Consider the following 24,379-nt stretch of genomic DNA (forward strand, 5'->3'; position numbering starts at 1 on the left):
TCGCCCTTCGTCACCGCCTATCCTACGTTTTCGAGCGCCACCCTCTCCGGTGGCGCATATTAATCGTCGCGGATGCAACGGTTCCACGCGATAGCTTTTTGTCTCGAATTTGCCGCATTGCAGGCCGCGATTCACCGAGCGAGCCATTTCCCTTCCGATTCTTCATGGGAATCGAGTTACAAGAGGGAGAAAAATTGAAAAAGATAGGGGAAGAATCTTTGCAATTAAGCGTAACTTATTTATAGACCAAGCTGTCGAGGTCCGCTTTGCGAAATCAAAGGTGCAAAGCCTTCGCAGACGAAGCGGAATCGGAGGAAAATTAATGAAACACCGAGGAAAGGGTCGCGCGAGCGCGACAAAGAGAGAAAGAGAGAGAGAGAGAGAGAATAAAAGGGATGGGGTAAAGGTGGTTCGTTCTGGGAGTCTCTGGCTAACTAGAGAGGCCTTTGAGCGTCTGAGTTCGGCTCAGCAGATCTGTAAACCAATCAGTGACGCCTCGTCGATACGTAAGGCTAAGTCGGCGTAACCGGATCGCTCGACTAAACTGCTTACTTGATTATGGCGTTAGTTAGCGCCTCGTGGCCGCTCGTCTGTGTCAAGGTGGTACCAACCCCTACATTCCGATCACGTAGATCGGTCCATTGACGATGGATTCGGCGCTGACATTTAGGACACGTTTCCTCGACATTGATTTTTCTCGTTCCAACCTCCCCTAAACGTCGTTCTTTATTTACTTTCCTTTTCAGGAGGATTTTTTTTACCACTTTGACTGCTTAAATTTCGATTTTTTAAGAAAAACAACGCATGTAATATAATCACCGTAGGAATCGTTCGTGTTAGGTTAGAAGTTAAAAGCGTACACGTGGATCGGTGTGGCCCTCGGGAGATTGGAAGCGGAACACGGTGAAGACACTATACGTAAGAACGGCCGCTAAATTTTTGCTACGATACTCCACACACGTTGCTCTCTTCTACCACGGAAATACTCTCGGGATGGAGTTCGAGCTATTCGATAGATTCGTGCGTGACCAAACATTTCCGATTCTGCGTTTTCCCTGTTCTCTCTATGCCAGAGAATTGCAGGATTTCCAAGGCCTATCTATTGTCGCAATTAGATGGTTCGTTGCGATTATCGACACAGCGTCGTCCGATCTGTCGCGGCCAGGTCGCGTTATCGTTCGAATTGCCATCGAAATACTATCGGTTTCCAACCAACCGTAACGACAAGGAAAACGATGCTTTAACCACGCGTAATTATTTCTTATTTTGTGAAACTGAAAAATTACGTTGGTGAGACAAACCATACGAATAAAAAGATATAATTTGTAAATATTTAAAAATTCGTCTGCTGCTTTCTTCGAGTCTATTCTAGCGATCAATGTAGCTTCGCTAGAAGTTTGTCTACTTTTTGTGTACTCTACGTGGAACTTTCCTATAACCCAATACTTCTACGATAATAATAATTCAACAGAAGATTTAATGTCAGCGTCTCCTTGGAAATTATTTACAGCGAAACCTAAGTCAAACATCGTAAAACAAGATGGCGATTTTCCTTGAAAAACAACGTACTGTTTGATCGTAAAATTCGCTGATTTCGGAGAGGCTTGGAAATAGCCGGTGACGCAACTTTCGCCAGGCAAAATCGTTCGCTAATGTGCTATATACCTCTGTCTTTTTCTCTCTTATCGTCGCTCGAGGAAAAAGACAAAGGCCTGTTCCTCGAGGATCGTTCGCAGAGAAGTTGGGAATACCGGCGTAAACGCGAGTTTTTGCTCAGCCGAGTCTAACGTACGAAGGAAAAATATCGTTGGCTAATATTTACCCACCGACAGCACTACGATTGTGAAGGAGCATTCTTACCGCGAATCGTTTATCGTTAATGCGATTAAGCAGACGCGTGATTCACTTCAAAGTAGACGTTAATAACGTTGACAATAACGTTGGCGAACGTGAGCCGAGAATTATCGAATTTTCGAAATACGCAGGCAAATCGTTCGTCTTCTTTACCCTCTGTTCTTGATCTTGAGATAACTCGGGAATTATCGTTTTGAAAATATTTGCACGAATAACATTCCACCGGACGGAAATATAATAAAGATACTCGCGTGTTAATTTTTATTCTCCAACGCTGATTTTATTTTATTTAACACTATTGCTGTAAATAGCGGAAATAATTTTTGAAAAAGATGATCATCTTCCGTTCGGTGAAGCGCATCCGTAAGGTGCACTTGGGATTCCTAGCAGCGTCGAAAGAGTTTCTCGCTCCTTAACTTTTTAACAACACCAAGGACGTACATTTCCCCTACCTGCTGATATTAAAATTCATGTACCACATTATACGTATATGAAATAACATAAAATGTCTTTGGTACGAGTCATCGATAGTTCGTACAAGTATACAGCAATGTTTTTACGATAAATATACCATACTATGGTCTATGTATGGAAATGAAGAGCGTAGCGATGGTCGATCATGAATATACCTGTACACGCGACGCGACCCGAAATTCGTCGATTTATAGCCAGTGTTTAATACCAAACGGGAGGATGGAGGACTGTAAATTCCATGGATGGAGCGGCGAAAAGCGGTGGCAACCCTTCGGCAGGCCATTCTCTCTGTTTCAGGACGTTATCGCGTCTCCCGCAGGGAACGCGACCGGCCTCCCGAGATTATCCGTATTGGGGAGCGAAGCACGCGGTGTCGAGACAATGCCGGGATTTTCGGCCCGCTCGATGTGCCTCTGTTCCTCTCGATTCCGACTCCCTTCGTAGTTAGCGGCATGCGTGACTCCGCGAATGGATCTCGCGGGGATTTCGAGCGTGCACGAGCGAACAATCCTCTATGGAGGATGGGCAAAGGTCCAAGGCCGATCGATTCTACGGATTTTCCTGAAATTGATGGATAAGGAAGAGCCAACAGGATCTCGACGCTTGAACATAGGATACATCACTCGAAACTAAATACATCGACGATGTTAATGAGAAACAAATCTACCTCGTAATTGGTGAAGTATAGAGACAATGGAAACCCAGAAATTATCATTTACGACCAAGTGTTTCGATTTTTTTATTTGTACGGTTGACATTTACATTTTTAACGATCGGCCAAATAAAGATAAAAATACACTAAAGTCGTTGTTAAATCGTTGAAAGTTCGATAACTATGTTCGATAACTAAAAGTTCGAATACTATTGGGGAATCGGCGATTCGAAACGGCAGACTCATCGATTCTAGGATTACGATTTACCAAGCTGCGTTATATCGGAAAAACAAATAGAAAGGAAGATTGCATAAAAAACGAAGCGGGAAAATCGAACGATAATAAGTTATGTACACGCGCGGTAATAATTTACGCAAGTGCGGCCATTAAACAAAGCGCAAACAGTGGCGATAAATAGCGGGAAGTACCTGTCGTAAAATATCGCGGCGTATTTTTTTTCACGGCAAATATCCATGAGAAACACGAAGTTATTTCACGCGCTTCCTTTTCGTTCGAATTTGTTAGCATCCGTGATATATATCCACTCACGGGCTCTTTCGGTGCTAGCGCTGTTTCCGGAATTCTTCAGCGTTGAATCTCGATGGCGAAAGGGGCCGTGAGCCCGTTAAATCTCCGCCAGCGGAGATGGTTTCTTTGACCGACGCGGCGAATGTCATTTTTCTCACGGGTTAGTCGATGCCCCGAGCTATCGATATCATTCGCAGACTTCCGCTATACCAGCGCAAACAAACGCCCGCGTCAGCCGATCCTCGCGGACGAGGTCCACTTTACAGAGGGTGAATTCTCTTAACGTTCTCTCCTTCCATCCCCTTTGAATCCTCTTAGCGCTTCGGGGTCGAGCAAAAGTACCTTCCAGTCGATCGATTTCCATCGAAACGGAATCCGTTTCTTCTTGCTCACGTCCAAGGAATCGTTCTTCTTAACCGAGTTCTCTTTGACGGCTTTCGATTCAGGTTAGAAGAGGATTTAGGTCAAGTGTAACCTTCGACCGACACCGTTGGGTTAAGAAATTTAATTTTAAGATATCTAATCTTACTTTTTATTCTTTGTACGTACATGAAGTTTATTTGCGATCGATCTCACAGTTACAGAAGATTACAAACAAACGCGGTGTTGATAATTTAATTTTATGAGATAGAAATTATCGATAGTAATCTTTGCTGTGCAGTGTATAAAAGATTAAATAAAACCATATACGCACGTGTTCTAACCCTTCGAACTACCGACCGAGGTAACCCTTCGATCACTAAAGTTATCAAACTCGCTGGATAGAAGCGCTCATCTTTTTTACCTAAAATTTGCATACGTGTGAATCCGCGGAACAAACTTACTTTCGACTCTATTCTTAGAATTTCCAGAGTGTCCTTAGAATTCGAGAGATGATGGAAAATACGAGGAAAGATCGTTCGTCGAGTTCCTCGAGTTGGGACAGAAATTTTCATTGAGCCCACAAGTGGCTCGTTACTCGGGCCTTCTTTTTTCCTGCCCTTTTTTCTTCCGAAAGAACCCCCATCGACTATTTCCCGAAATAGGCGTTCGTTCGTACGAATGATCGGGAAATCGATTGGAAAAATGATTGGGTGGCATGTCGGACAGAATCGTCGGATCTGTCGAGCGGGACGAACGAAATAACGGCCGTGAGCAAGATAAATACGTTCCTCGGCAGAGGGGGAATGATAAAGAAACGACAGAGATTTCTATTAGCCTCGACAAGGATCTCTATGCTCGACAAACTTCTCGGTTTTCATTCTTCGATCAGCGTAACGAGCCAGCTAAGAAATGGAGCAACGATCGATTCCGTTGGTACTTTCGCGCGTTCGCCACGATCGAGTCACGAACGATAACGGACATCCAGCGGAATATATCCTCGCTGGTCCTGTGTTGGTTACCTGTAAACGTAGCCACTACGTAAAGGACACACGTGTTGCAAAAACCAACACTTGGAGATAGACGGGAATTTTTAATATATTTTAATATATTTCTTAAAAATACGCGCCACATGCACGAAACATATTCGTTAACGCGTTTTTGCAAATATGAAATATATTCATTAACACGTGTGTACTGAAAGTTATATGAATCGGAATACAAATATATCTAACACGCCATGTAACCATAAATTTACCTTTTTAGAGGTTTTATTATTACATTTTTATATAATTTAACACGGTCGGTTAACGCGAATAAACAAGTATACTCGTTTCACTCGCATCGAATATTCGTACAAAGTCCGCTGTTTGAAAAAAGTTTTTTTTCGAGATTATGGCGTTATGGCGGGATTCGGGGTTTTGGCGGATTTTCCTAAAACACGCGTGTTATTCCGAATTCCATCACGAAATTCTAGCTTAGGTCGTTCGAGAAAATTCGTAAGTATTACCCTGTGCGAACACGCGAAAGTAAGATCGAAAGAAAAGGAAGAATCTTGGTTTTCACGGGTCAAAATGGTATGGGATCGAATGGCCTCGCGAGAGTTTGCTTACCTCTGTTTACCCGGCTTTTTTCCCATCTACCCTCCTTTTCATTAATTAGCCCAGGATAAATACGAGCCGATTGAACAGCCTGCTTCTCTCTACACGCGCTAGCCCCTTCTCGTTCAGCCAAGAAGCCACGGCAAAGCCCTTCAGGCAGTATTTCCTAATCCACCGGAACCACCGTCAAGCATTTGCCTAGAAAGTATCCTCGTACGCTTCATAATACCCCTAACATTAGGGGTGAAGCTTTTTTAGCCCGGCTCTACTATATTCCAACTACATCCCCTCGTGTTCCGTGTTAAGCACGTAAAACACACGCTTCGGATTTCTTTACAGTTCAATAAAAAATCGTGTTCCAATTGAAGGGCTCGCGACAAAAACGGCCATTGTCTATGTTTGTCTCCTCTCGGCAAAGAATATTTTAACTGACGTCTTTAATTACCGCATTTCCATTTATTCGACAAAATATTCATCGTATTGTATTACGTGATCAAAATCCACTGGTAAAAATACCAACGTTTCCTAAAAAAAAAAAAAAAAAAAAAAAACAGGCAAGTACAACTTTCAGCGGATGAATCGAATTAGATTACATTTCTTTACTCGTGCTTATAAAACTATGAATTTGATCGAGTTGCGGTCCAGCTGCAAGTTCCCCCGTTACTTGCTGTCTGTTATTTGAACCGTCAATCTACGCGTAACGAAATAGTAGCCTCGAACGAAAAATCCGTGTTTCAAATCATAGGTTCGTAATTGTACGTATGTCGCACCCAAAAACCGTATATACTTTACAATAGAAGGAACAAAGAGACAGTTCCCCTTGTAGATCTGGTAGGAAATCCCGCAAAGACCGAATTATAGGTGGTGGAATTTCATAACGGAATGTCGCTTTGATCCAGTGTTCGTTCGAGCAAATGGAGCGTTAGCCAAGAGGCAGGAATAAGCCCGCGATAATAATATACGCAGTGCGTAAAACGCGACCGGAATATGACTCTGTATCTCGTCCTCTTTCTGTTTCGTCTCCCTAACAAAGATACGAGAAACTTGGCACGGCGTAGTTGATCCGGCCGCGGCCATGTTGCTCGCTGCGGAAATTTCGCAGTCAGCCCCTTGTCGGTCCTCTCTCGATAACAGCTTGCACGACAAGTGAACTAACAAAGGGGAGTAATCTGCGTCCTGGAAATTCGCTTGCGGAATTTCTGCCCACGGTCTTTTGGGAATCTACCTAAGCTCTCTGTTGAAACTTTTTTGCAGCTTTGTGGGATAAGAGCGGTGCTAAACCGCTACACAATTCTTTCGCCGAAGAACTGAGAGATCTTCGCAAAAACATGAAATCGCACAAATTCTCGTTAGCGAAATTTTATTCATGCATCCTTCGTACTTTTGCATCTCCAAATTTCCTTAATAATTATTAATAATTTCTCCAGAAAAATCTACGCACGAAAATCTACGCATAAAATTTGTGAAATCTCAAAACTGCCCTCGCTCGTTTACCAAGCCTCGTAGATCGCATCAATCTTACGCAAACACGTACGTAATTGACGGAATGCGGTGCAACGCGTCGTCGTTGGGTATGCAACGAGGGAATCAAGGTCACAGGGCGAAAAACGGAGCGCACGTGGCACGCGACGCATTTTCACAACGATGTGATCGTACAGATGGGGCGGTCGAACGCAGGGGTGAGCTCCAGCGGCCATGTCGGTTCCCAATTAAACAAATGCCCGCTGGAAACTCGAGCAACCCCTCGAGCCAGGCTTGCTTCGTCTATCTCTCTCTCGCAGACGGTCTGTCGTTCTTCGTTCAACCGCAGAAGGGGAATCGGCGGAGCGCACGTGTCGAGCAGCATGCGAAATTCGAATCGAGGCTGGTTGCTCACCAGTGTATGCGTTTACATACGCTCTACCTTTCATCTCTCGAGTGCGTTACACGCGCGCGAATCGCTGCGGGTCCCTCGCGAATGTTGCCACACGCGTGCAATCGCCTACACGTGCATGGAATTTCTAATTAGCCATCGTTTACAGACTGCCGTTCTTATTGGAAAGAAGCTTGTTATTGATACGATATCGTTTCGTTTATCGATGTTTTATAATTGTTTGGATACAGCTACGGCAAATGCATTTTCCAAATATTTCGAAAGAATCGAATGCAGCAAATAGAACTTAGTTTATTATCAGAACGGAACGAGGGCCAAATTAGTTCCGACAGCCAAACAGTTCCGATAACAGAAGCTTGATAAGAGGTATTCCCCCCAGCTTTTTTGGTACGTGCTTCGTATAAGAAAATGTGACGCTCTGAACTCAATATCGATAACGACGCTAACGTTATGAGATAATCGGACATTTTAAAAAATATGTTTTTGTGTAAAACGTAGGATTCGATGCATATATCGTAACGTATTTCATCTATCTCATCGTGTGTAAGTCACATGATAGCTGCTGATAGAACAAAGATGGTTAATCGACCTGGCAGACGCTCCTAAACGAAGATTTCTCCGCAAACAAAACGCTATGGCGGTATGGTAAATAGATCTCTCGTCGAGTTCGAGAAGACGAAACGCAAACAGCGGTCTTTGACGCAGATAACCCTTCTACTTGTAACGAGAAGCATTCAAAGACGACAGAGGCTCGAACGCTACGATGCGATAAACTTTTATTTCAATTGACATTATCGGTGGACCTTTCTTAGTTTATCGTGATCTCGCGTCTCGTTTTATTGGACACGGAACGAGGAAAAGGAAGGAAAGAGTGGGAGACAGCGGAGGGAAATGTGAGGCCCGAGCGTTTTCGACTTGTGCGTAAATTACATTACGCGTCCAAATATTGGAGCGCTTCTTCTCTTCTCGAGACGGGTCAAACTGTTTGACTTTGCAACTTGTTCTTGCGCACGGAACTCGCTTTCGTACCGCAACGTCTGGCTCGTCAGCAGTCGGACAATGGCTGCTCCCGCTAATCCCGAAAACGGCTCAAAGCAAATGTTTTTGTTAGGTTCCGGACGATGGACGTTTTACAATCTTTAGAAGAAGTTGAGAGTTCCACGCCAGGGAATAATGCACGATAATTTGTATCGTTTTCGGTACCTACGCTTCTGATTAGGGTTTCTGCAACGCAACATTGTTTTCACAAAAGCTGAATCGTTTGAAATAAAACTTCTAGCGTTTGATTTTTTAATCCATTTTTTATTTTAATACAAATAAAATAAAAATAATTCGAATGTCCGTTAATTGGAAGATGGAACTATTAAAATAATATATGTAATCAAGAAATTAAAAATTTTTCGTGACGAAAAGAGTTTCGCGAAAGGAGCCAACATTTGTACTTTTATTCAATACTTTACGTCTATCGCACGATGACGCTTTCTTATTTTTATAACAAATCGAACTTCACACTCGAGGAACAAGAAAATATGTAGAGGAAAGTTCAGCACCGTGTTATCTACATTTTTACTAGATAGAAAATCAACGATGATGGTTCCTGTATGTGTTCCTGTAAGTGCCACTATTAAACGCCAGAATTTTTAGAGAGTTGTTTCGATCGTAAAATCTGAGCGATCGCCGAACGTTTGCTATTACACTTGCTTATGGAAACACACATGCCAGTATCACCGCCATATCTAGCGTATCCTTCTTTGCAATAACAGGCATCGTTACATCTCTAGAAACATAACATCAATGACGTCCATTTTCTTAAACTCATTGAACGTAACTGATTTCTCGATTAATTTCAACTTACGATATTCATAATGGGACAACGTTGACCTAAAGTAGCGCAAGTTGTTTGACAGGCCGATCCACAACGATATTCCTCGTTTGGCCTGTTACAGACTAGTTTTCCAGCGGATGTAGCTAAAAAAATTAATTGATTAATTATTAAATTAATTATCATTATTAAATACCAACTATTTAACGATCTAATATTATTGGAATAATTCTTAAAATCCTCAGGTGATAGATTCGTTTATTTATTTTTTATTGCAAGCACTGTAGATTGAAAATTTAAAATACTAAACACAGCTACACCTGAGCAAATAAATAGACACCGTAAGACTTACCGGTACAAAACACCACTAAGGCGATGAACAATACACAAACGAATCGAAACATGTTAGCGAAATATGTACCGTTAGTTTGTTAGTGGTCTGGTCAGAACTGGCGAATACAGGCGACAATGACAGCTTATATACGTAATATAATACACGTTACATATATGTTTTTCCCCACATACTGTATACAATCTAAAGAAACAGAAAGTAAGTACGGCAATATAGTACGACTTCACGTTTTTGTGTACGTGATTTTCCTCTTTCCTTCTATTAAATACAGCCGCAATAGTTGATGCACGTACATAGATAAGTAGGTGATTATCACTAAGAATTAATCATCGAATTGACTGCGCGAATAAATTTCCCTTAAATCCCCCGAATATATTATGAAACCTCGCGTTCCTTTTATTGTTGGGATTCCTTTCCTGTTATCATTTCGTCGCTTCTATCTTTCTACTATCGTAACTTTCCTTTTTTGATATTTTGAAGTGGTATTTTACATTGTTGTCTATTCGTACTCCGTAGTGTAAGAATTAAAAGTGACTTATTTTCTGTTTCAAATGTCCAAAGTGGTCATGAAAATGACATTACCTTCCACTGTGCGAAGACGCAACGATGTAAAAATACCAGGGAATTTTGTTTACCGTTTTCACGAACATTGTTCCGCTTAATTCAACATCGGGTATTCCTACGTTCGTGCATGCACGCGAATTATTCTTTATTTAAAAAATTCCCTGTCATATTTATTGTGTATAACCATTTAGGGAGACTCGCTTTTTCATGGCTTGAATCGCGATGTCCTCTATGATACGGCTTTCTGTAGATGTAAACGCGTTAAAGTTACGATGATTTATATCTTTAAAGAATCGCTAATGTTACGACATAATAATACCACTACCAATCTCTATTTTACTTATAAATATCTATTACATTATATATAAATTATCAAGTTTTACGCGTCATATCATGGAGGACATCACGGCTCAATGACACAGTTCAAGCTGCAAAAAATGGGAATTCTGTTAAATGATTATGAGTGATCACGGTAGATACAACATGCAAGTTTGCAGATAAACAGCAATTCGCACGCACCTATGAGCGTACCAATTATGTTTTAATATTTACTTTGGAATTTGTTATTATCATATTTATAAAATGTAATCGGTAAATTATCGCGCAAAGGAGCCAAGAACAATTAAACGGAGAATTTAATAAAAAGAAAACCGAGATGACGTAGAAAATTCATATATTGTGCGTATAAATTCAATCTGAGCGAGTCATTAAAATTTTTCTTACGTTATCGCACTAAGTTCAGAGATCATCTCTGATCTATCCAGTGGGAATAGAAACGCCTCGCGTATGAAGTTGTTCAGAAAAACTTGTTTGGATGAATAGAAAACGTTTAGTATTGTTGAAAGCAGAGAGACGCTGATTGGATGCGTTCATACCAGGTCAGTGTGTCAGAGCGGGCGTTTCATGGGGGGCAAAATGGTGGCCCTTGGTTTGGTACAAAGGAACTATGCCTGCCTCCTGTGACGTGACATTACAGAGGGGTGCGAAGTGGAGTAAAGAACGAAGGAAGGTTGGCGTGCAAGGAAGAGGGGAAACACTAGTCGAGGAGGGTAACTCGAGCAATTTCAATCAAGTTTTCCGCTGTCAGTGACTACTGGTCCTTGTTGACGAGAAACCAGGTTTTATTTCAGCTTGGAAACGTCCAATGAAAACGCTAAGTACATGGAACGGATCGATATCGAAAAATGGCAGGGTTTATCGATGGTTCTCTTCGAGCGATTAAAGTTAAACGTTGCAAGGAACTGCGATTAATACGTACATTTGGTGTACCATCGCTTTCTCGTTGAATGAAATACGAAAAAAAAGAAAGGAATTATCGATAAGAAATAGAAAGAAACGAGGTAATAAATTTCATAAAAGGGCGTTCGATTCTAGAGAAACGAATTATTGGACAGGAGGGGTGAGCGTAGAAAGGAAGCGAAATGGAGAAAGTCGGTGCTGAGTGCTCAATAATAAATAGCATTTTGACTGTCGGATATTCGATTGTAAGCGCTGGGTTTCGCTGAATAAAACGCGGGAAAAGAGGAACTCGACCCTCGAGCGCGACAGAGAGGAAACTTCGAATTCCTGGCTCGTTGTCTCGGCCGACAACGTAATGGCATTTAAGGTAAAAGCAAACGTCGATAGGAGAAGCTCGGCTGGATTGATCGCTGCGCTTGACAAAGTGAATTCGCGACTCTAAAATTTGCCAGTCGAATCGAACGAAGCTCGACCCTTTTCACCCATTCGAATCGTCGCTAATTGCAGAGTCCTCGCAATACCTCGCGATTGACGGATCGATACGGCAAGAATCGTCGAGTCGACGCAGCGATTCCCATCGAGATCGAGATTACGCAAAAGAAAACGTTTGTCCTGGTAGCTTTTCCGATAGCTCCACTTTTGTGCGTATTTATTTAACTTTCCGATTTTATATGGCAGATAATTTACGGCCATAAAGTTAAAGAAAATTCATTATAATTGGCAGTTATAATTTGAAATAAATACAAGAAAATTAACAAAAATGTTTTGTCATGTATTGAACCATAGTATATAGATGTCAGAAAGTAAAAAATTTTTGACCTAAAACAAACTGTCAGCTTTTTACACAAATATGACCATCCGTATGCAATGAATTAGACCGTAGAATCACTACAAAACAATAGTAAACACTAAAGAAGACTGATAGATTCGTCTAATAGAGAAATAAAGTACACGATCGATTATTAACACTAGATTTACGGGACCCGTCAAATTGACGGGCTAATTGATTTCATAAACAAACCGTTTTTCAAAGACAGTGTGCAAAAGTTTCAGTTATTATAGACATTTTCTATTATTTTCTCCGCTTATTTTAAGTATTTACAATAATAAGGATAATTGAATTTGGGCACAGTATTTTCTTTCTTTGACCAATCCTCCTTTTCTAGCAATCATGAGTAAATCCAGAAGATATAATAAGATATTGAATAAAATTGTCAATATCAATGAAAATTGTTCTGAGGATACCTCCGAAGAAGATCAATATGAATTAGGCCAAAGCAAAACTGACAGTGAAAGTTCTGAATACACTGAAAGTGGAGAGACAGAAGGATCTTCGGATAGTGTGTCGTAACAAGAAAAGGATGCATATTTTTTCTAGTTCTGATTCCGAGGATGGAAGGACGAGCATTCCAAGCACGTCCCAAAATGTAATTGGTAAGATTGAAATTGTAATTGACGGGACACAGTGGATAAAACTGAAAGCAGGCGAATCTAGGGGTAGGACGCCCGTTCGTATGATATTCAAGGATATCGCAGGGCCTACTGGCTATGCTAAGAGAAATGTTATGTTGAATTGTGTAACTAGTGCTTTCGAATTGATAATTGACAGGCACATAACGAAACACATAAAAGATTGCACTGAAATCGAGGCGCATCGAGTTTTGAAAAAAGACGGACAATCACAGTTGCTGAGTTACGTAGTTTTCTAGGAATTCTATATGTCCGGGGCGCATGTGAAGCAAGATCATTGAAAGCCTTCGAAAGATTACAAACAGATAAATTTACGCTGATATCTGAAATATGGAACAGATTTATAAGTAATAGCCAGGCTTGTTACTAGCCATATGAAAATATCTCAATAAATGAACAATTATTTCCAATGAAAGCCCGATGCAGATTTACGCAATATATGCCGAATAAGCCGCATAAATTTGGCATTAAGTTTTGGTTTACAGTTGACGTTCAAACAAAATATATTTTGAATGGTTTCCCTTATATGGAGAAAGATGAAACTCGATGCACAAGGGAAAAAGAACAAGATGACTTTGTTTTCCTCAAATTTATATAAATCAGAAAACTGCACGCTTACTGTGTATAAAAGTAAATCTAACGTAAAAGTCCTCCTTCTAAGCACCAAACATGCAGGTATACAAGTAGAAGACAATTATAAACATGTTACAGAAATCATTGCTTTTTATAATAACACAAAGTTTGATGTGGACATCGTTGACCAGATGGCACGCAAATATAGTATGAAAGTAGGGAGTTTTCGAAGGCCCCTTCCAGTTTTTTTTTTTTTTTTTTCAATATTTTAAATTCTGCAGCAATAAATACGTGGATATTATGTAAAGAGTGCACCGGATCGAAAATATCCAGAAAGGAGTTCATATTTTGTCAAAGATCAGACGCTTCATTTCTGTCACTTTCAACGTCAGAAGTGCGAAAAAGTTGCCAAGTGGGCTATTGCAAAAAGAATAGAAGCAATAATTATTGTATATATTGCAAAAAGATCGTATGCGGAAAATGCACAAACAAAATTCAGTATATTTGTAAAAAATGTGCTCAATAAATATGATTACCCTATAGCGTTAATATTATTGTTATCATTTCCGTGATAATTAAAAAAAAAGACTTTTTACTTATTAATAATTTATTTAAACGTGAAGCCTAATATTGTTCAATTCAGACTTAATTTGAATAAATCGATTTTTTAAAGAAAAGGCGTATTTTTGTTTACCCGTCAATTTGACGGGTCCTCGGAAAGATAGGTATATAAGAAACGCCCGTAAACCTAGTGTTAACAAAAATAATCTTCAACTGTAAACTGCGTAGTAAACTACTTAAAACACATTGTTGAATAGAAGGGTGCCCCTAACAAAGTCCAAGTCCAAGTGACTGTAAATATAAAGATACGAATTTACATGAACACCCGGAAAGGAGCGATTAGTGCAGTTTACGGTTATCGTATTTCGCGAAACTTGGTATTTTGCGCAGCGGAATCGGAGATTTTCCATACGTATGCTTCGTCTTAGAGATATTTTCCTCGTTCTAATGTATACTTGGTAATTGGATCCGGTTAATATTACGATGGTAATTATTCTTATAGTTGCGTAACTTAATACTAGTTAAAAGCTTAATATCTAACCCGTCGCGACAGTCCTCGTTTTAACGTAATTTTTACGTAACATTGGGTCGCGGATAATAAAATAAATAAATAAATAATTATCAGGTTAAATCGAATCGAGATACTGTTAAATAGTTCGCAAAGAGACGACGCCTCCGCATCTATGGGTCATCTACGAACGTCGTGGAGAGAATGAACGGACGAAAAATTTTTGCTGGTGTATTAGCTGGTGAAGAAGAGGAAAATGACGTAAAGAGAAACGGAGATGTGAGAGGATGAACAAAGATCATCGACATGATCAGATGAAAGAAACGAGAAGCCGTATCTAGGTTTCGTAACAGTAGTATATAAAGCCAAGTATTTCGATAAGTTTGTCAGTAGTGTCAGTCGTAAGCTGTCTCGTAAAGGAATCGATAATGTCTCGTATCCTCTTTGTCTTCCTCGCCGTTATGGCTATCTTCTCCAGTAAGTAACTTCTGTTAAAGATTAACGCGATATTTTATATAATTTTACGTCATTAAAAACAAAACATAGAATCTATTTAAACTGTAAAGGAAAACTCTTTTTGTTTCGTCTTTCACCGGGTACAGTCACATATCTCTGTATTTTCAATTCTCAAAACGTATGAATAGCTCATTCACACTACGAATCTGTTCACTTTCTGACTCAATTGTTTATTTCTGTAACAGCATATTTGCTTACGTTTTCAACCCTTGTATACGTTGAAATATCCGATTCGGTCGCTTTCGACATTCGGTTTTGTCAATGGTACGAACTAGTATGAATTGATTCGGCACCAGACGCTGAATCATTGACAGGCGTCCGCTTAGATTTTACTCTTTTAATTGTTTTCATAAAAATACGAATTTATATAAAAATCTAATCGTTAGCGGATCGATTAGAGATACAGCGAAAAATAATACAATGATATCGTATTGCTACAGCTTCGTTTGGTCAGCAATGTGGACTGAATGAAGAGTTTAAATCCTGTGGATCATGCGAGCCCACTTGTGCCAAGCCACGTGTCACCATTTGTACCATGGTTAGTATTAACATGTGAAAAGCACTTTAGAAGGACACGATGTATCGATTTTTCTTAATTCGTTAGATTTACAAATGCAAGTTCCTTAAAAGCAAGTAACAAATCTATGGAATTTTGTAAACTATTGAGTAGAGAATCACTCTCGGAATATTCAATAGGATTGTGAAAATACATACTTAATAAATTTCAAAGCCAATATAGTTTCTGTAAGGTAGAATTGATTGTTGAATTTTAAAAGTAGTTACCATGTTTCTTGCTTGTGGTTTTCATTTGTATTTATATAAATTTAATTACGTTACATTTATTTGCTTTCATTTTTATGGTTTTCTCTGTTCGACGTGTATACTAATTTTTGTTCTTTCATTTTTTGTAGGAATGTAAGATCGGTTGTCAATGTAAGAGCGGATATTTGAGAAATGGCGAAGGAACTTGCGTTCTTCCAGAAAAGTGTTAACTTCTTCGTTTAACTTATTTGAAACCCATTCTTCACTTCCTCGCTGGCGTTTGCAATCTCTTCGCTGCTACTTTTTTCTTTTCTTTTTTTTTACTTTACCAGTTTTTAATGAAAATTCAAAATGGAAATGTATTACACTATCTGTTCATAGATTAATATTAGTCATAAGTTTACCTAAATAAAGACTATATCAACACTAGCAAACTGGTGTCTTAAATACTTACTTAAACTGCATCGATCGTTCTCAGTAAACAAATTCAATGTTTAGAGAAAAGAAATTAAGATTTCAGGGTCGTTTCTAATGTCGTGTTAAGTGTGAGTGAGTACTCGTGACGCAAGATGAAAGTTACAAACGCAGGTTAATATCTCTTGGAAATAAGCACACATACAGAGTCACACAACGAATCGCTTTAAATTTGCATAGATTCTCGTTGCTCAAATTTTTATTTCCAGTAATAATTTCAAATTAAATTAAGTTCAATTTTTAGTAAAAAGTTATAATTCGTTATAATTCTCCATATTAAAGATAGCGAAAAAGTAAATGTACTTACCATAAAGATAGCAACGACAATGAAGAGAAAAATAACAGCGGTACGAGATATGTTGCAATGAAGCAACCTTCGATCATAGTTTAACTGCAATTATAATTGTAATTGTCTTTTATGCTCGATAATTCGTCCTTCTAAAAACCGCTATCTTTGCTTGTTACGTATTTATCGGTCTAATCTTTCACCTATTTAAACTTAATGCACCTATTTAACATTATCATCAGTCTATGATTTTGTAAACAATTCAAACTCATGGTGAAAAACACGGCGATGAATTTGTGTCGTTAAAACTTCCTTCGGTTAACAATGTGAATTTGTCCTATGCTTAGTATTATTATATTGATACTATTAATACTAATATCAGTACAATCTCGTAACGAGTCATTTCGCTAAGTTTCCATTGACATTCGTTATTTACTTTCGAACAGTCGTTTTAATACCACAAATCACACATGATATCACGAAATATAATAATTATGTAAGAGAAAATGAATAAAGAAAATATATGCATACATATGTGATACTTTATTATTTCATTTAAAAACTACCATTTTCTAAGAATATCCTACCCATTGATCCAATCCAATCAATGTTTCTTACATTGGTTAACTGGGACACAGTGTTTAGCTGCGTTTCTCACATGTCCTTTAACACAGTGGCAACCACGAACGCATTCCTGATGGGAATAAACGAGTAACGCGTTACAATTAAACTGAGACAAGATAATTTTCATGATCAAGAGAAGTGTATATATATATAATACTGACCTCAATACAATCTACGTGAGGCTTAGCACACGTAGGTTCGCAAGAAGGAGAAGGTCCACACGCCTTGAATTCTTCGTTCGGACCACAGGCAGAGCTGACGCTACTTACTATATACACATAGAATAATACATCTTGAAATAAAACGGCGATCGAATAATGAACAATCAACGATATGTGTAATGGCGACGATATAAATAAATAGGAAATGTTTGCTCAACTATGTAATCGTATTACTTCTACAAATTTCATTTCTAAATTTCACAAAGTTTTGTTTCTATTTTCAATTCTATTTCAATTTTAAAACTATTTAGAAACGGTGAATTTTGGTTTTCTACTGTTCTTCGATTCGTTTATTCAAATTTTTATTTTCGAGTAATTATTCCAAATCAATTGTAGGTTCAGTTTGGTATAAAATATAATTTTCTGTTTATATACGCGTCGCTAAAGTTGTACATATTAAAGACAGTGAAATTATACAGACAATGAATATATTGTACTTACTACAAATATAAGCAACGACAACGAAGAGGAAAATAACAACGGTACGAGACATGTTGAAACGAAATCTTCGATTACAGTTTGACTATAATTGTAAAAATTTTCGTGCGCTTCTGATTAAAATTCGTAACAGCAGTCTGTTTTTATACTCGATAATTCGTCCTTCTAAAAATCGCTATCTTCATCTGTTATATATTTGTCAGTGTACTCGCCGTACGCTTATTCGATCGTGTCACTAATTGTAAGTTGCGAAGAAATTTACACGTTATGAATATTTTATAAATTATTCGAAGCTCGTATAATTTGTCTTACGCGTCATATCATTAACAACTATACCAAAAGTCACCATATTGTCACGTTATTTCGTTATTATAAATATCAAATATTCATAAAAAATAATTCAAATGCATTATAATTTAAAGTCATTGAAATCTACTTAAGATACAAATATACATGTGAAGAATAAACTTACAGATAAGCACAAACTCGCTTAAACAACGATTATAAACGTCGGAGATGAATTACGCTCTCTTTGAATAAGCCAAGGTGTTGATATATAAAAGGACTGAGAGACGACTGTTGCACAGTGCACATGCACAATGTTTTATTCTACTTAATCTTCGTTTCTAGAAATTTAATCGACAAAATGGACCTAATAACAACAACTTTTGCCACGTTGACTCTTTATCTCATACGTAAGTACATCTGCTTTGTGAAATCGAGCAGCTTTCTGAAAAAAGTGCTCATAAGACAAAATGGTGATTTAAGTGAATTAAGTTTTGGTCCTAGGTATTTAATATTAGCTACGTTTCACCTGATAATTATAATGTTTCTTAAGAAACATTATCTTTTTCATATTTACAAACTAAATAAAAAATAATTCACCTATTTGACTGGAAAATTTATCGAGCATCTTCATATCTACAAATTTGCTCTTTCTCTGAAAAATCTCCAACAAGTCGTAGTTTCCAGTTCTTTCGTCGTGAAATTTCATTCCAAACCTTCGTTCTAAATCTCTATTCGTTTATCTTCGCTGTCAAATGATAAACCATAATTTATTCTCTTTGACTTCCGTGCGCTATCACTCTCTCATTACCATAAAAGGATGATTAAAATATTAGTATGGAAAGATAATTAACTATTCGACGTGAAACACTGATATTTTCAAAAATTTGCAACGAAACCGGAATTAGAGTTATTACTCTTTCAGTCGCCCCCGATAGAATTTTCACTGCTGCTGACGAAACCACCAAGTCTGGTAAATAATTATTAAACCTTCATATATATCTTTTGTTTCTCGATTTACAATGTTAACGTCAGTTTCTGTTTAGAAGAACCGACGAAATGTGGCAAAAATGAAGAGTACACGACGTGCAATCTTTGTCCAAAAAATTGCGAAAATCCCTTTCAAGAAATTTGCTCGCCAGGGGTAAGCAAGAAGAATAAAACATGGCAGGATCTTGATTATTAAAACACCGATTAGAGGAAAAAGATAAAGTTATTGGAAAATCAACGTTTTATTATGTAAGAACTAATTAAAATGAAGATTTATTGTCTTTGTTTCAGCCTTGCATAAAGACTTGTAAATGTAAATCGGGATACTACAAGGACAGTGGGGGCGTGTGCGTGTCTATCATAGCTTGCATCGTCGATAATATCAGAAATCGAAGTGAGTAATCATCGATATACGCAGAATATACAGAAATGTGTCAAATGTCCAAGATACGATTCTCGTTATATTTGGTAAATGAAAAACAAGATTCCACTTTTGTATTCTTATCGTTAGAAAAAACAAGAAATGAGAAATCTCCTGAAATAATTATTCTTTTCATAGTTCTACAGGTAACAGAGCGAAGCGATCCTTCCTCGACAAATACGTCATAGCCAAGGTGCTAAAATTGAACAGGTGTTTATCCATGTTTGGAAGGAGGAAGTTTAAAGAGAATAAGTAAAACGAGAATTACGCGTATTGTGTACGATATTCGGGAAGAAAAATAAATATTTATCTGCTGTTACTTATTCGATTTTAATAACGTCTGTCGCAATATATTTCTTGATATTTATATAATTTCCCATATTTACATACTTCAAATGATGTGCGGTCAGTCGTATGAATTTCTGCAAATCTTAACCGATGTCAAAGACCACGACCTCTCCAGATTATAGTTTTGTTAATTGTTCGTCTTGAACGATACCGATATTATCTCACGATACTTATTTTTTCAAAACACATGTTACATTGAAGAATAATTCGAGGAAAATATTTACTATGGAATCGTTGTACTTAAATTTATCGAGGGAATTGTCAAAACAAGGTGCATCTGCTACCAATTAAAGATTATTGTATAATTATCTAATCATGTGACAATTTTTCTAACCAACAGTGTATTTACTTTGAATGGTACTCCAGATCAAATACTGTCGATTTATAAATCAACGTACGCTTCTAGAAGCATCCTCCGACCGGTTGGAGCTGTTTCAAAGACAGATCTTTTTCTTTCCTACATTTCTATCGTTAGGATATTTCTTAAATTCGAGGAGAATTAAAAAAGATCGTGACTTAGAAATGATGAGACAAAAATTTTTTTTAAACATTAAATATTAATCTTCTACGGCACAGCTAAATCTTGATCAAACTGCTGCGACTTCTCTAAATATTCCAGAAGCTTGAAAAATTCAAATGGCTTAGAGAAAACAGGCATCTTTCTCGAATATACTCTGTTCGTTTCTAAGAAGATCTCGGCAAAGATCAAATAGCGTAAAGTCAACCAACTACGGGCTACGGATACGAGGACATTTGCCGAAGATAAGCACTCCCACTGCTATCAAAGGCGCGATCGGCCTCTCTCGATACTATCGCGATCGTTCCAGGACCTAACAACCTACTAAATTCACAGCTTTTTGCCCTGATGTATAAAGATGCATAAAAATGCACACAAATGGTCGAATTAGCGACCACGACAAGTATTTGTACGCCACTTTCGTATGGCTACAAAAATTTAATGCTGCAGAAATGAAATTGGGAGTTTGACAAAGAAACGTTGCATAAAAAATAATGATGTGTAACCACGGTGAATGGTGATATTTGTGCCATGAAATGAGCTACGACGATCGCGCAACGTCCCTTGCCTGTTTTACCAAAAGGAATTCTATTAAAAGAGAAGAGAAAAAAAGAACTAGAAAGAATACTAACACTGACACTGTCAATCGCTTTTGTTACGCTTAGGCGAAACAAATTCGCGACGAAATTTACGAAACGACGGGAATCGTGGAAAGACGTGACAGCCACAGGCGACTTCTTGGAAGAAACGAGATTGTACGGTAAACACGAGTCGAAGTAGCCAGAATTGGATGGCAAAGGTCGTTATCCGTAACCTCGTTTTACAGATTTCGAATATGTATTCGGTTTTCCCAATGGTTTCGTTCTCCAAAACGACGCCAACTTTCCTTCGAAATCATGACGGAGACGATATGGTGAAAGAGAGGCGTGTTTGTATCAATGAGCAACGACTAATGGTACAGATAGAGATTAGAAACGAACAGGTACTCGATTCTTCGATAAATAAACGATAATATTACGTAGGAAACATCGGTTATTTCCTTAAAGTATTGAAATTTTTCCTGGACCTCGCTCAGGTGATCTAATGAAACGTGAAATAATGTGCTAATAAGATACACGAGAACGATAGGTACACTAACGGGCAAAAGTATCTGAATAGTTGCAGCGGATCACGAAAGAATATCACACTTGTGGAAATTGGCAAAGTGTGGACAGTCAATTATTCGTTACATTAATAAACTGGAATAATTAATGAGACCATCTTTAGCGCTAATTATATTTTTCGGCTCGCTACCGTATACTAATCTTTTATCAATTATATGTTTGCAATAAGTTTATTATGACTTCTATATACATTTTCGAATTGGTTTCAAATTTTGAAGAATAAAAAAAGTTTGTTGCATGGAACAAGAATTTAGTTACGAGAGGATTTGATTTTTTTGTCAAACAGCTGATTACACAATTTCCAATTGTATGGATTCAGCAACTAAGCGCAAAAAATATCACTGTGGGATTTTCATCACCTCGTTTGTTGTTTACTACGAATATATTCTATCAATAGACGAGATATCGGCACCGATAATCAACAAAAAGATTGCCACGAGCTATCGCTAATCTGGATATGACGAAGTAGCTAAACGATGAATCGAGAGAGTAGCATGAGTCGGTTACGACAAAAATTTTTGGAAGCACGGTAAGCGAAAAGGGGGAGTGGAGTGTGAAAGTCATGCGTCGGATTGTATAAAAGCGCGAGCGGCAGAAGATACAACTCAATCGTAACAGGCGCAACATAGATTGACCGTAGTTCTTCAAATCTCAACGTTATTTCGACGACTTTAATCGCCATGACTCGTGTAGCAGTTCTTCTCTTACTCGTCGTAGCTATTGTGTACAGCAGTAAGTAAACAGAAATTATGTTACGTTTTCATTCAACGCGAGGTTTATTACCTTTCCGTTTACCTTTGTCTCTTAATTTTTTTATTAAAAATAATATTATATTTTACTTGAATATTATGAATAAAGTAGTGTCATTAATATAATGTAATAATATAATTAATATAAAATGTAAAGAATAGAAATTGAAAAATATCTCAAATATATAAAAAAGTATAAAAAGAATTTTCTTTAATTTTTAATTATTATTTCGCCTTACGATTACACCGCGATTATTTATCAAACTTTATCGGATAACGAATCTATCCATTCAACGATTAATTACAGGCGCATATCCTCAGGCGTCAGAGGCTAATCAAGAATGTGGTCCAAACGAGGAATTCAATTCTTGTGGATCCGCGTGTGTAGACACCTGTGAGAAATCAGCATCACCTATCTGCACTATGGTTAGTGTCTCGTAATATATAAATTTGAGTAAAATTTTAATTCTTCGATTTATATCATCGATTGCTTCAAAAAGCGATCAATGTCTTGACGATTCCACGAATTTTCTGTTACAGAATTGTGTAATCGGTTGCCAGTGTAAACAAGGTTTCGTAAGGAACAAGGAGAACAAGTGTGTGCTCACTCGCAATTGTTAAATTTTAACGAAATACAATCGCCAATCGATTTTTCTGGTTGAAAGAAACGCTCGCAATAATTATGCACGGTAGAATGCTTCCTGCGTAATTTGTTGTATCATTACTTATTGTTAGTGGTAGCCACTGATAACTACAATTATTGTACTGCTTACTTTTGTTAAGCTTTGTTACATTTCCAATGAAATATACATAAAGATATTTACTTCTTCTTCTTCTTCTTTATTAATCCCATATTTTCCTTTTTAACACGAATGGAGTTCCAACGATAAATTTTTATACTCGAAAATATAAATCAACTAAACAGTGCAAACAATGAATGAAAAGAATTTTCAAGAAGGAATATTGTGTTTATTATATTAGATAAAATGGTAACTACAAACATTCAAGTCATATTTAGATTGAAAAAAGCAAATTCATTAATAGTATTTAATTAATTAAAATTTGAACCTGAACTTTTCATATTACTGAGGATAATTAACGCACCATGAACAAATATATTTTTTTATATTACGTAGATTAACTGAATTGTTTATGCACGAACCCAATTCTTTGACTATTCTACGTCTCTTAAAAAAATCTGGAATATTTCTGAGATACTTATCAATGTTGTTATTAACGCTTCCTTACGCTCCCTCTATACGTTATACGGAGAATATGTTACTAAGAATATGTTAAACAAAACTAATTAAGCTATAAAGGGTTAAAAATAGCGAAAAATCACATAACTTTCGGCCTAAAAACTACATCTCTTAGTCAACGAAATCTATCGTCTGTTTCCGCATCAACGTTATGATAGACATGTTCACGATGTACTGTTTAAATTGTCTTTACAAGCCCAAATAAAAATCGAAAAGTGCCACCTTTACTTCTTTCTTCGCGGTTCCAAATGCAATTATTTTTTAATTTTTTCATGAATCATCTAGTAAACTAATGTTCTTGATTTCTTAAAAAAAAACCCAAGCCGTTTGGCCCAATTTTAAAAAAGTTAATCAATTTCAAAGTGTGTTGCAACAGTGTTGGAAGTCACTCTACTGCAAATAGCTCCTTTAATTTTTAATTTTAATTAAAATTAATTTAATTAATTTAACCTTTCCTTTAACTTTTTCCAAAAAGCCGTATTCGTAGCATGTAATCGAAGCCAGAATCAAAACAATACCTAACATATAATTAGCGCTGATCGGAACATTGCGCTCCGACTATAATAAACACATAATCACAGACTATAGTCGACGTTAGGAACGAAAAGGTCAAAAATAAAGATTGACTGACGCAATTCAGTGTCAACAGAAGCATCGAGATGTTAACTGAGAACAAAAAACCGCTATATACAAATATTTGATTACACGCCTATACATATATCGGATATCAGTTTTATCGTGAATTAATTTCTTTAGCGCTCGTAGATAAAGATTTCCACCCATTATTTTATTTCTCTGGATAAAAATTTTTTACAAAAGGTATCTTTACCAATACTTTGTACAATAACATGATATCTAAAAAGCAACCGTATCGTATCGATCATTCATAATCAC

At 37.6% G+C, this 24,379-nt stretch overlaps 5 protein-coding genes and 1 long non-coding RNA gene across 11 annotated transcripts in view; 3 read left to right on the forward strand and 3 right to left on the reverse strand.

Annotated features, from left to right (window-relative positions):
• LOC105666554 overlaps positions 1-24,379 on the reverse strand; it is a 137,945-nt gene that overhangs the window by 61,245 nt on the left and 52,321 nt on the right. The gene's annotated exons all lie outside the window — the stretch shown is intronic.
• On the reverse strand, positions 8,625-9,675 carry LOC100645101 (inducible metalloproteinase inhibitor protein). Its single transcript, XM_003401203.4, has 3 exons — positions 9,518-9,675; positions 9,199-9,311; positions 8,625-9,120 (listed from the first exon to the last, which is right to left on the reverse strand). Exons 1-3 carry the CDS (start codon positions 9,567-9,569, stop codon positions 8,968-8,970), a joined length of 318 nt encoding a protein of 105 aa, XP_003401251.1. The 5' UTR covers positions 9,570-9,675; the 3' UTR covers positions 8,625-8,967.
• On the forward strand, positions 14,752-16,139 carry LOC100645263 (chymotrypsin inhibitor). The gene is made up of 3 exons (XM_003401204.4): positions 14,752-14,909; positions 15,389-15,486; positions 15,860-16,139. Exons 1-3 carry the CDS (start codon positions 14,861-14,863, stop codon positions 15,938-15,940), a joined length of 228 nt encoding a protein of 75 aa, XP_003401252.1. The 5' UTR covers positions 14,752-14,860; the 3' UTR covers positions 15,941-16,139.
• On the reverse strand, positions 16,993-17,916 carry LOC100645577 (cysteine-rich venom protein 6). The gene is made up of 3 exons (XM_003401207.4): positions 17,757-17,916; positions 17,256-17,362; positions 16,993-17,164 (listed from the first exon to the last, which is right to left on the reverse strand). Exons 1-3 carry the CDS (start codon positions 17,806-17,808, stop codon positions 17,075-17,077), a joined length of 249 nt encoding a protein of 82 aa, XP_003401255.2. The 5' UTR covers positions 17,809-17,916; the 3' UTR covers positions 16,993-17,074.
• Positions 18,236-19,768, forward strand: LOC100644783. Of its 5 annotated transcripts, none has more exons than XR_007226459.1 (5): positions 18,236-18,448; positions 18,964-19,011; positions 19,085-19,182; positions 19,320-19,496; positions 19,588-19,768. XR_007226459.1 is itself a non-coding variant. In XM_012317008.3 (5 exons), the coding sequence occupies exons 1-5, from the start codon at positions 18,346-18,348 to the stop codon at positions 19,635-19,637; spliced, it is 399 nt and encodes a 132-aa protein (XP_012172398.2). In that variant the 5' UTR covers positions 18,236-18,345; the 3' UTR covers positions 19,638-19,768. The 5 variants fall into 5 exon arrangements, 4 of the variants coding, with proteins under 4 accessions (XP_012172398.2, XP_048268341.1, XP_048268342.1 ...); XM_012317008.3 differs by having other exon boundaries at positions 19,088-19,182; positions 19,320-19,422; XM_003401201.4 differs by having other exon boundaries at positions 18,244-18,448; positions 19,320-19,422.
• Positions 22,049-23,049, forward strand: LOC100644982 (chymotrypsin inhibitor). Its single transcript, XM_012317007.3, has 3 exons — positions 22,049-22,209; positions 22,534-22,652; positions 22,767-23,049. Exons 1-3 carry the CDS (start codon positions 22,158-22,160, stop codon positions 22,845-22,847), a joined length of 252 nt encoding a protein of 83 aa, XP_012172397.1. The 5' UTR covers positions 22,049-22,157; the 3' UTR covers positions 22,848-23,049.

Source organism: Bombus terrestris, chromosome 15 (genome assembly GCF_910591885.1).
Source record: "Bombus terrestris chromosome 15, iyBomTerr1.2, whole genome shotgun sequence".
In the NCBI taxonomy this organism is placed as follows: domain Eukaryota; kingdom Metazoa; phylum Arthropoda; class Insecta; order Hymenoptera; family Apidae; genus Bombus; species Bombus terrestris.

What these genes read in the sequence shown, in the direction of transcription:
- LOC100645263 (XM_003401204.4), top strand. Translation starts at nt 14,861, where the DNA reads ATGTCTCGTATCCTCTTTGTCTTCCTCGCCGTTATGGCTATCTTCTCC. An exon ending in CGTTATGGCTATCTTCTCCA is followed by an intron (nt 14,910 to 15,388) that starts GTAAGTAACTTC and finishes GTATTGCTACAG; the next exon opens with CTTCGTTTGGTCAGCAATGT. An exon ending in GTGTCACCATTTGTACCATG is followed by an intron (nt 15,487 to 15,859) that starts GTTAGTATTAAC and finishes CATTTTTTGTAG; the next exon opens with GAATGTAAGATCGGTTGTCA.
- LOC100644982 (XM_012317007.3), top strand. Translation starts at nt 22,158, where the DNA reads ATGACTCGTGTAGCAGTTCTTCTCTTACTCGTCGTAGCTATTGTGTAC. An exon ending in CGTAGCTATTGTGTACAGCA is followed by an intron (nt 22,210 to 22,533) that starts GTAAGTAAACAG and finishes GATTAATTACAG; the next exon opens with GCGCATATCCTCAGGCGTCA. An exon ending in CATCACCTATCTGCACTATG is followed by an intron (nt 22,653 to 22,766) that starts GTTAGTGTCTCG and finishes TTTCTGTTACAG; the next exon opens with AATTGTGTAATCGGTTGCCA.
- LOC100645577 (XM_003401207.4), bottom strand. Translation starts at nt 17,808, where the DNA reads ATGTCTCGTACCGTTGTTATTTTCCTCTTCGTTGTCGTTGCTTATATT. An exon ending in TGTCGTTGCTTATATTTGTA is followed by an intron (nt 17,363 to 17,756) that starts GTAAGTACAATA and finishes ATGTGTATATAG; the next exon opens with TAAGTAGCGTCAGCTCTGCC. An exon ending in CTCACGTAGATTGTATTGAG is followed by an intron (nt 17,165 to 17,255) that starts GTCAGTATTATA and finishes TATTCCCATCAG; the next exon opens with GAATGCGTTCGTGGTTGCCA.
- LOC100644783 (XM_003401201.4), top strand. Translation starts at nt 18,346, where the DNA reads ATGCACAATGTTTTATTCTACTTAATCTTCGTTTCTAGAAATTTAATC. An exon ending in GTTGACTCTTTATCTCATAC is followed by an intron (nt 18,449 to 18,963) that starts GTAAGTACATCT and finishes TTACTCTTTCAG; the next exon opens with TCGCCCCCGATAGAATTTTC. An exon ending in TGACGAAACCACCAAGTCTG is followed by an intron (nt 19,012 to 19,084) that starts GTAAATAATTAT and finishes GTTTCTGTTTAG; the next exon opens with AAGAACCGACGAAATGTGGC.
- LOC100645101 (XM_003401203.4), bottom strand. Translation starts at nt 9,569, where the DNA reads ATGTTTCGATTCGTTTGTGTATTGTTCATCGCCTTAGTGGTGTTTTGT. An exon ending in CTTAGTGGTGTTTTGTACCG is followed by an intron (nt 9,312 to 9,517) that starts GTAAGTCTTACG and finishes TAATTTTTTTAG; the next exon opens with CTACATCCGCTGGAAAACTA. An exon ending in GTTGTCCCATTATGAATATC is followed by an intron (nt 9,121 to 9,198) that starts GTAAGTTGAAAT and finishes TTATGTTTCTAG; the next exon opens with AGATGTAACGATGCCTGTTA.